This window comes from Hibiscus syriacus, unplaced genomic scaffold (assembly GCF_006381635.1).
Source record: "Hibiscus syriacus cultivar Baekdansim isolate YM2019G1 unplaced genomic scaffold, ASM638163v2 tig00015148_pilon, whole genome shotgun sequence".
Classification (NCBI taxonomy): Eukaryota; Viridiplantae; Streptophyta; class Magnoliopsida; order Malvales; family Malvaceae; genus Hibiscus; species Hibiscus syriacus.
The window spans coordinates 20,044-29,406 of NW_024062351.1; the positions used below are offsets into that span (position 1 = coordinate 20,044).

General features: G+C 34.9%; 2 protein-coding genes across 2 annotated transcripts; one reads left to right on the top strand and one right to left on the bottom strand.

Annotated features, from left to right (window-relative positions):
- Window positions 1-133: 133 nt before the first annotated feature.
- Window positions 134-3,400, bottom strand: LOC120207704 (polyadenylate-binding protein 8-like). The gene is made up of 9 exons (XM_039207126.1): window positions 3,163-3,400; window positions 2,683-2,801; window positions 1,918-2,574; window positions 1,760-1,837; window positions 1,609-1,698; window positions 1,369-1,503; window positions 1,057-1,230; window positions 761-964; window positions 134-552 (listed from the first exon to the last, which is right to left on the bottom strand). The coding sequence occupies exons 1-9, from the start codon at window positions 3,398-3,400 to the stop codon at window positions 304-306; spliced, it is 1,944 nt and encodes a 647-aa protein (XP_039063057.1). The 3' UTR covers window positions 134-303.
- A 3,335-nt stretch (window positions 3,401-6,735) lies between these two features.
- LOC120207705 (CBS domain-containing protein CBSX2, chloroplastic-like) lies at window positions 6,736-9,015 on the top strand. Its single transcript, XM_039207127.1, has 8 exons — window positions 6,736-7,036; window positions 7,126-7,213; window positions 7,298-7,362; window positions 7,695-7,743; window positions 7,968-8,020; window positions 8,328-8,443; window positions 8,529-8,586; window positions 8,727-9,015. The coding sequence occupies exons 1-8, from the start codon at window positions 6,836-6,838 to the stop codon at window positions 8,793-8,795; spliced, it is 699 nt and encodes a 232-aa protein (XP_039063058.1). The 5' UTR covers window positions 6,736-6,835; the 3' UTR covers window positions 8,796-9,015.
- The last annotated feature ends 348 nt before the right edge of the window (window positions 9,016-9,363 follow it).

Sequence of the window (9,363 nt, forward strand, 5' to 3'; positions counted from 1 at the left end):
TAAAACTTTTTTTTTGGATAGAAATAAAACTTCTTTCAAAAGCAATGAAAACCTATAATCCTCAACAGCAAAGAAGCAGACAATCAAATTCCAAATCCCAAAGACAAAAGAGTTGAGAGTGCATTCTGAGTCACATAGCAAAGAACCAATAAAGCATGGAAGTGATTGTATTTTCAATGTTCCAAAAACGCTTGGGAAAACAGCAGTGAATCAAAAACCAGCTAATTCATCCTCCTAACCAAGCAAACTCATTCGTGAGCCTCAATAGAAGGCCACACTGCTAACTATAGCAGGCATTCAAACTCAAGGGGCAAGGTTGTCATTCAATGACAGTGATGCCAGCTGATTGGCAGCACCACCGGCTTGCTGCTGCTGTTGAGCTACGGTCCTCAGAACCTCCATTGCTTCTGCTACTTTGGCTTTTAGAGCTTCAGGGGACTCTAGCAAGTGTAAAACCTCGGTCTGATCCATCTCCAGAAGCATACCTGTTACTTTAGCCGCTGAATCGGGTTCCAGCTGCTCGACAAGTGGATAGAGATTCTCCCCCAGCATCTACACATAGATCCATAATCCCATAAAAGGCAATTTCAGTTTATTAATAAACGGGGAAGTTCACATCTCTGTTTGTGTATACGTGTGATTAACCCTTTTAACAAAAGCATAAAAGGCCTTGTATTATGCTACAAGTATTAATCTATACTTTGGTGGCACCGATATGCAGAATGAGAAGTAACAAATAATAAAGCAAAGCAGTACGTACTGTCCTTTGCTGATCTGGAGTAGCATTTGCTAGAGCCGAGGCCAAAGCTCCAATCGGAATTGGCTGCGAAAGAGGTGCATCACGCATTGGCATGCCACTCATATCATATGGAACAGACATCATGCCTCCAGCAACATTAGGCATTGAAACATCAGGCAGCCCACGCCCTAGTGGATAGCGATAAACCCGCCCACGGGGTAGCATCTGATATTTTAGTGAACCATCAGATGAAGTATTTATGGGTATAAGCGTATGTAAAAAATATATTGCAAAATCAAAAAAGTGATGGAACAAACCTGGTGCTGCATTAAAGGAGCTGGTTGCTGATTTTGCTGAACAGACCCACCTCTTCTACCGCCAGGACGCTGACCCTGCTGGCCTTGCTGAACCATCGGTACGAAGAAATTTGGCATGGGAGCCCCACCAGGCCTCATACCTGGAACAAGCTGCTGCTGATACCCAAATCCAGGCTGACAGAATAAAAAGGCAAAAACAAGATCGTGATTTTCTAAAGCAGATGCCATGGTAACATTAATTTATTAATTCAGTAGGTTAAGAAAGACATCATATGACTCAAAACGTTAAGAAATAAAATGCATATATAATACCTGAGGATGGAACATCGGAGGTGCTTGACCATAGAATATTTGTTGCCCAAGACCTGGACCGCCAGGTGGGTATATTGGCATTCGAGGTCCAACTGAAGGTGCCATTGCAAGTGGTCGCATTTGAGAAAACTGAGCCTGTAAAAATTGTTGCATACACCTTAGCATACTAAAGAATCAAAACCATCCTTTTGTGCCACTACAGTTAGGTCGAGACTCGAAGAAAATATCAAAATAACACACCTGCAACCTGGCTCTCCTATCTTCCTTCCTTTGAGCTTGTGCAACATAGAGAGGTTTGTTGACGATCATTTTGCCATTCATCTCAGCAAGCTGTTATAACCAGAATTAGATTTATGTTATACAATAAGATTATGTGAGCAGGTATACTTACAGCTTTAGATGCTTCTTCTGGAGTTGAAAACGAAACAAACCCTGATCCTTTACTTATACCGTTAGGGTCGCACATAACCTGTTACATTTAATAATAGGATCAGCCAACCGAGTATCGAATCCACTGATCTCGACTATTCTGAAAACAAGCTAACTAACCTTGCATGATGTTATGTTACCATATTGAGAGAACAGCTCTTTAAGTTTCTCGTCACTTATGCTATCATCCAAATTCTTAACATATAAGTTTGCTCCTTGAAATTTATCCGCTGCCTCTTTCATTGTCTGCTCAAATCGCTGTCTCAGTTCAGCCTCCCTTTCAGATTTTTTTTGAGCTTTCCCTACAAACCATTCCTTATCATCAAATTTCTTTCCATTTAGGGAATCAACAGCTCTGGCGGCGTCATCTGCATTCTCAAAGTTGATAAACCCGAAGCCCTTGGATTTCCCATCTGCATCTCTCATCACCACGGCACTAGTGATTGGACCAAATTCACCAAAAATCTTATTCAAGTCTTCATCAGTAGTCGACTCCGAGAGATTCTTTACATAGACATTGTTAAATTTTGTCTTGTTAGTAGAAGTGTCTCGCTCTTGCTTGCGAACAAAAGGACCAACATAGACTTGCTTATCATTCAACAGCATACCATTCAATTGATCTATTGCTTTTTGGGCAGATTCCTCATTGTCAAATTGTACAAACCCATAACCTTTCGACTGACCAGAGGGATCCGTGGCTAACTTGCAAGAGAGAATGTTTCCGAATGCAGAAAATGTATCATGCAAAGCTTTTTGGTCGATTCCCTTATCTAAATTCTGCAGATTCACCAAAAACAAACACAAAATAAACAAAGTGAGATAAACGGAGCACGGATTTTCGAAACAAAGCAGCAAAAGAAACCCTACGACAGTTCATTTTATTACCTTGATAAATATATTCCCTGCACCACTTTTACGAAGACTAGGGTCGCGGTTGGAATACATAATCCGGATAGGCTTCCCATTCAGAGGAGTGAAGTTCAGAAGCTCCAATGCCCTTGCAGCTGTAGGTAAACAAAAGAGGATACCATCCAGAATAATTAAACAACTTTTTGTGAAATCAATACAGTAGCAAAATACACTAAATATTTCTTTGAACCAGCCATACACACACATATATATATCAGCTTTACAGTATTATACTATTGTATCAGCCATTTCCAATTGAATCAAAACTAATAACTTTTTTCTTTCCTTTCATAATTCATTAAAACTATATGCAATTCATAAAAAATGTTTAAAATGCTAATAAAATCAATCATCCATTAATCAGCAAAGAAAATAAAAACATCAAATCTACAGTGAACAAAATCATTTGGAAAAAAACGAAATACAAAACTAAAACTGAGAAACTGAACATTTTACCATCTTGGGGGTTGCCATAGTTGACATAACCATAACCAAGAGACCTTCGGGTCGGCAAATCCGTGCACAAGCGAACCGTAAGCAGCTGACCGACCTGGTTAAAGTACTCATAAAGCTGAGTCTCCGTAACACTGGGATCTAAATCCCCAACATACAGAGACGTTACAAACTGGTTATTGGCTCCCCCAGATCCATTGTTAACGCTCCCACTTTGCCCCTGAACTTGAACATGCGCCATCTCTCTAAACCTCTAAAGCCAACAGCTAAAAAACCCTTTTTTCTTCAATTTTTTCTACTTTTTTAGGGTTTTCTTCTTTCTTCCCTCCCCTCTTTGTTATTATTCAAACAAAACACGAAGAGCAATTAATATAATAATAAATGATAGTGAGCTAAAAATCTCAACCTTTCCTAAAGACACAAACTTTCCTTTTTGTACTTTTTTCTTACTTTCAAAAGGGGAGGATAGTGAAGGGAAAGAGAAGGAAACGGATATTTCCCCGCCGGCAGAAGAGTGGGGGTGGCGCGTGAGAAGATGAGTTTTGAAGAAGGGAAAGGAGTAGCTGCGAATGCAACACAGAACCGAATTGAACATACAAAAAGTTGTAATATAAGTTCGGAGGTTTCTTTCGGTAGTAAACCCTAAGTTGGGATCCCAAAACGATATCTCAGGCGTTGGATTCCTTACTATTAGTTTTTTACGGGCCCCACAATTGACGTGGCACGTTTTCATAGTATCATATCGTCAAAATGATGAGAAAAATTAAGCTGATGGATTAAATGAGGGATGAAAATGTGAACTTAATCCTTTTACCGCGAAACAATTATAGAGCATATAAGATTATTTTTCTTATAATAAATCGCACTTTTAGGGATGGGCATGAGATCGAATCCGACGAAAGTTTCGACTCGACCCAATTCAATCAAGTTGTTTTTTTAAATCGGGTTTAGATTAGGACGTTTTTTCAAAGGTGGTGTTCAAGTTAGGTCGGATCTGGATTTAGGGTGAAAAATTCTCTGTCCGACCTAAAAAATATAATTTTACTTGCATATTTAGGAATAATTATAATAATATCTCTTTATATATTTTTTCCAATTAAATCACTATTTTTATTAAATAAAAATAATATTATTATATTATTTCAGATCGGATTCGAATTTTATCTAAAAAAGTTGTGTTGAATTCACGTCGGGTGTAGGGTACATATTTTTCAGATGGGGTCGGATAAGGTGAATGATATAAAATATTCAGGTCGGGTTGGCCGAAACCTGACCCATGCCCAACCCTACGCACATTCATTATTTAAAAATAGCATAGATAATAATAACGTTAGAAATACATCTTATAATAAATCACATTTTACTACATTATTCTTGTGATGGATTTGTTTTAACAAACAATCAATTAAAATATTAAAATGAAACATTAAATTTTTAAATAATGTTTATAATTTAAATTATAACGTTTTGAATAAAATAAATTAATGTTAAAGGATTTTGTCCATAATAATTTTTTTTATAATCAAACCAAATTAATTGGGTAACAAATTAAATTTTGATCGTTATTAAAAAAAATAGAACACGTTAATATAAAAGTTTATATCACTTAATACTTTCAAAATTGCATTTAAGACATTAGTAAATACAAATAGTATATTGGGAGATACAAAAAAAACATAATTGCATGTAAGATTATTACTAATACATATTTTATATTTTTTCTAATAATGATATGACATTAGCTTATGGTGACACGTGAGCATCACTGTTAAGTTTTTAACAGTGAGGTACCAAAATGAAATCTAAACTAAACGTTCTGTATAGTTATAAAAAAAAGTTAGGTACCAAAATGAAACGAAAGTAATACTTTAAATACTAAACATATAATTTACCCTAAATTATAATATCAAACGAGATAAGAAAATCAACGATATTTTTTTAAATATATTTTGAATAATTCGAACGAATACTACACCAAAATATAAATTAAACGGTGTAATTTAATTTATGAAATGCTGTTGAATAATTCATATTTTAAGTAAATGGGAAAAAGAAAGTTAACAACTTGTTTGAACAATTAATAAAAGATGTGATGAGTCACAATTTTCTTGCAAGGAGGGAAGAGGAGTCCCGACAAATGCTTAATTGGCGCGTGATTGTGTGGACAAAAACAAAATCGGCTCACAAGTATGGGGACTTTGAGGTAAAATCAAGAAGGTCTAATTTTACTCTCAATCCCTATAATCTTTGCACATTTAAAATTTAATCTCTATATTATTAGTTACAATAATTTAATTATCCACTCTTTCGATTTAATAATTAAAATTCAATCAATAGCACTATGATGGAAATTTTGTTGAATTTGATTATTTATTTTAACGATAACCTAATTTATTTAAAATCTTTTGATAGTATTATTAAACATATTTCAATTATAATATTAGAATAGTAGAAAAATCAGTTATGCGATTTTTTGTTTGATGTTGAATTTTTAGTTTGAACTCGAACAAATTCTAACTATAGAGAGGGAGAGGGTGGGATGCATTTGTACAATGTTGAGCATTTTAGTTTTACACGTTTTAGGATCGTTGTAAAAATAAAAATAAACTGTTGATATTTCCCCCCAAAAAAAACTCGGGATCACGTTTTATAAACGAAAGATCGATGTTTTCAACCTCAACAATCAGAGACATGGGAGGAGTGGGTGTGTGTGCATGCACGTACGTGCGTGTATGTGTAGATTTTTTTAAAGATTAAAATTCATGAACTCGCATGATGAATATATATTTAAAATAAAACCATAAATATTTATTGAATTAAAAAACATTTTTTAAAAAATTGTCTTCAACTTAAATTAAACACTTTATAATTTTATTGAAGTTATCAACTCAAAGAAGACGAACAGTTCAAAGAAGGTGAACAAAAAATACATAATTTTTTTGTATGTTGAAATAAAAAATGACAAAAGAAAATTGATATTAATTGTCTTTAATAAATAATATTTAATTAGTTTTCAAATTCGAAAGTAATATAACTTTGTTTTTTTAGGTAACCATTTTTTATTAAGTATAGATATATTATATTTATAATGCAAATATCAAGCTCACATAAAGCGAAACAATATAAGTATCATCGACTATCAAATTTAATAATTTATTATACGCGTCTCTTAAGGAGGTCAAGTTTAATATATATATATATATATAATAGATATAGACGGTTGAGATTAATAGTAGGAATAAGAAGATAATTTCAATTGTCTATTTTCATCCATCTAACTATCCTAGAAATGTGTAAACTTATACTTTTTTTTATATAAGTATAAAGAGTACAAGTATTAAATTATTGAAAATAAAACCTGATAAATTAATTTGTAAATATATAAAAAGTACAGGGACTCAGAATAAATTAAACATAAAAAGAACAACAAAGTCCCACACTGTACCGACCAATTAAGCTTCTCTCTCTCTCTCTTTCCTCAAGTCTCCTGTTTGAGTGGAACAAGTAACAACTGCTCACACCCTTTTTATTTCCATCATTATTCTTATTCTTTCAATCTCCACTTCTCGGTTTCAGCCTATTTTATCAATATCCAAAGTTCTTTTTCCTTGTTTCCGTATCTAAATTCATCAAATTGTTTCTTGTTTTGCTTTGGGAAAGAAGGTTGATTTTTTTAATGAACATGGCTTCGATTTCTTTAGTTAATAGTCAAACCCTGAAACCATTCCCTTCTCTCAACTCTTTTCTCCATTACAAGCAACCCTGCATCGTCTCCTTGTACCATCATCCGGATAAGTTACCACCTTCGTTGTCTCTCCCCAAACCCAAAGAAGGCTCTTTTCCATCGGCTGCTGGACTCATGGCCAACTCAGTCCCCGTAACCCTCTATTGACCTCTTTTTGGGATCTTCCTTTTTATATCTATTTAAAAGATTGTTTCTTTTACATGTTTCTGTTATTTTTTTAGTCAAGAAATGGAAATTATACAGTGGGTGATTTCATGACCAGGAAAGAGGATTTACATGTTGTCAAAGCTACAACAAGCGTGGATGAAGGTATCAATGATCCTTGATAACTTTACTTATTCACCGTATTTGTATTATGAGTCCTAATTTTGTTGTGAATTTCTGTAATTGCAGCATTGGAGTCACTTGTGGAGAGGAGAGTCACTGGTTTCCCAGTGATTGATGATGATTGGAATTTGGTAAATTTTAAAGTATTTTTACTATTTTCATATTTTGTAGCTTGGGGTTTCTTTCTTTGTGTTCCTTTTAAACTGAGAATCATGTATGTTTATAGGATATGGAATTTTGATATCTTGTTTGTTGTTGCCTTGTTGGTATATGATTATGAATGCACAGAGTTGTGTTTGGATACGCATAGTTCTTAATGATCATGTTTTCGTTCGATTGAGATTTTTTTTTCATGGAGAGAATATGGTCTTGGAGTAGATTATTGGTCTGGGATTGGGAATTCTGAGCTACAGCGGTACGGCCGTCATCCTTAAACTAGTACTGACCGACTTCTATATTGCAGGTCGGCGTTGTTTCCGATTATGATTTGCTGGCACTGGACTCTGTTTCAGGTAGTTGTTTTTGATGCTTGGTAATGAGTTAAACTTCTATACAAGGTTTTGCTTAGAGTAGCGTTTCTATCATGCATATTTATCGAGTGTTTATATATCTGAGCACGTCGGGAATGTAATAAGGGGTGAATGCTACACCTACTTCGGAGTTTTTCCACCTCGGTTTCTCTTGTAATTGTGCGTCCCCAAATGGTCACTGATTCGTTCCGTTTTTTATCCATCAGGTAGCAGTCAAAATGACACGACCCTGTTTCCTAATGTTGATAGTTCTTGGAAAGTACGTAAGCAATCTGCTTTTGAATCTTCGGTTTTGCTTGAAATTTGTTTATAATTTGTAGTACCATTGTACCAAATTCCAATGCTAAGTTCCTTCACGTTCTAGATATTTCAATGTTGCCGCTCCGACCCTGATAATTTTTATCGACTTAACAACATATGCATGCCTTCCTCCGAACATTTTTTTTCCGATTTATCTCTATTTTCGTATATGGATACCTGGTTTCAGGCAAAATAGATCTCAACTATGAATTTTTGTGGCGTTACAACTGTTGCTTTCTTTTTCTAATTCTGGGTTGCCATGGCAGACATTCAATGAAATACAGAAATTGATGAACAAAAACAACGGAAAAGTGGTTGGGGACTTGATGACACCTTCACCGCTTGTTGTTCGTGAAACAACAAACCTAGAAGACGCTGCTAGGTATTCGTTTTCCAGCTTTTTGTAACGCATCGAATGCGTTTATCGTGTTAGGTAGATGTCCTTACTCCGACGTTTTTCGTATCAGGTTGTTGCTCGAGACCAAGTATCGTCGACTACCGGTGGTAGATGGTGATGGCAAGCTAGTAAGAAGTTCTCTGCGGACCGTTATGTTCTTTGTATCTTTCCGTACACACACACTCGCGTGCACACTCACCGTTATATGCTTCTTGAATTCATATTAGCCAGGGATGATTTCTAATTGATTTCTATTTGCACCTCAAAGGTTGGAATCATTACAAGGGGAAACGTTGTCAGAGCTGCCCTGCAGATTAAACGTTCGAGTGAAAGGTGATGCCGAGATCCGGAGCAGAGATCGTGATAGTGTTCTTGATCTCCTTTTAAGTCGGTCGCCGTTGCCGTGTCCGACTTCCACGTCGAATTGAGGAATTTAATCCCTGTCTGGTGATACAGGGCAAACGTAGCTTAGCTAGAATCATTAATGCATTTAAAGTAAACAAAATACGTATGTTTTTTGTATCTACTTCGTTGATATTTACTGTCCTTTCTATTCGTCTGTTTAAGAAGTTATATATATATATATATGTACACTGTCCTTTTAAACTGTCTGATAAAAATTTTGGGGTAAACTACTCCCAAATGTCACTGAGTTTTGGTGTTTATATAGATCTTACCATCTAAATTTTAAAAAGTTTCAATTTTAACACTGAAATTTGATTTTTTGACTTCAATGTAACCACAAATTATTAAATTGTTAACATTCAGATGATGTGGCAGTTTGATGTTGATGTGAAAGTCAATGAAGTTAATTTTAAATTTTACTCGACCGTTTTCTTTATCAAAGTTGAAAGTTTTTTCACATATTTTTAGTTATCTTAAAAAATTACTCTTCTAAGACGTTT

What these genes read in the sequence shown, in the direction of transcription:
- LOC120207704 (XM_039207126.1), bottom strand. Translation starts at nt 3,400, where the DNA reads ATGGCGCATGTTCAAGTTCAGGGGCAAAGTGGGAGCGTTAACAATGGA. An exon ending in CAGGGAATATATTTATCAAG is followed by an intron (nt 2,575 to 2,682) that starts GTAATAAAATGA and finishes GTGAATCTGCAG; the next exon opens with AATTTAGATAAGGGAATCGA. An exon ending in CTCCGATGTTCCATCCTCAG is followed by an intron (nt 1,231 to 1,368) that starts GTATTATATATG and finishes TTATTCTGTCAG; the next exon opens with CCTGGATTTGGGTATCAGCA.
- LOC120207705 (XM_039207127.1), top strand. Translation starts at nt 6,836, where the DNA reads ATGAACATGGCTTCGATTTCTTTAGTTAATAGTCAAACCCTGAAACCA. An exon ending in TACAACAAGCGTGGATGAAG is followed by an intron (nt 7,214 to 7,297) that starts GTATCAATGATC and finishes CTGTAATTGCAG; the next exon opens with CATTGGAGTCACTTGTGGAG. An exon ending in AACCTAGAAGACGCTGCTAG is followed by an intron (nt 8,444 to 8,528) that starts GTATTCGTTTTC and finishes TTTTCGTATCAG; the next exon opens with GTTGTTGCTCGAGACCAAGT.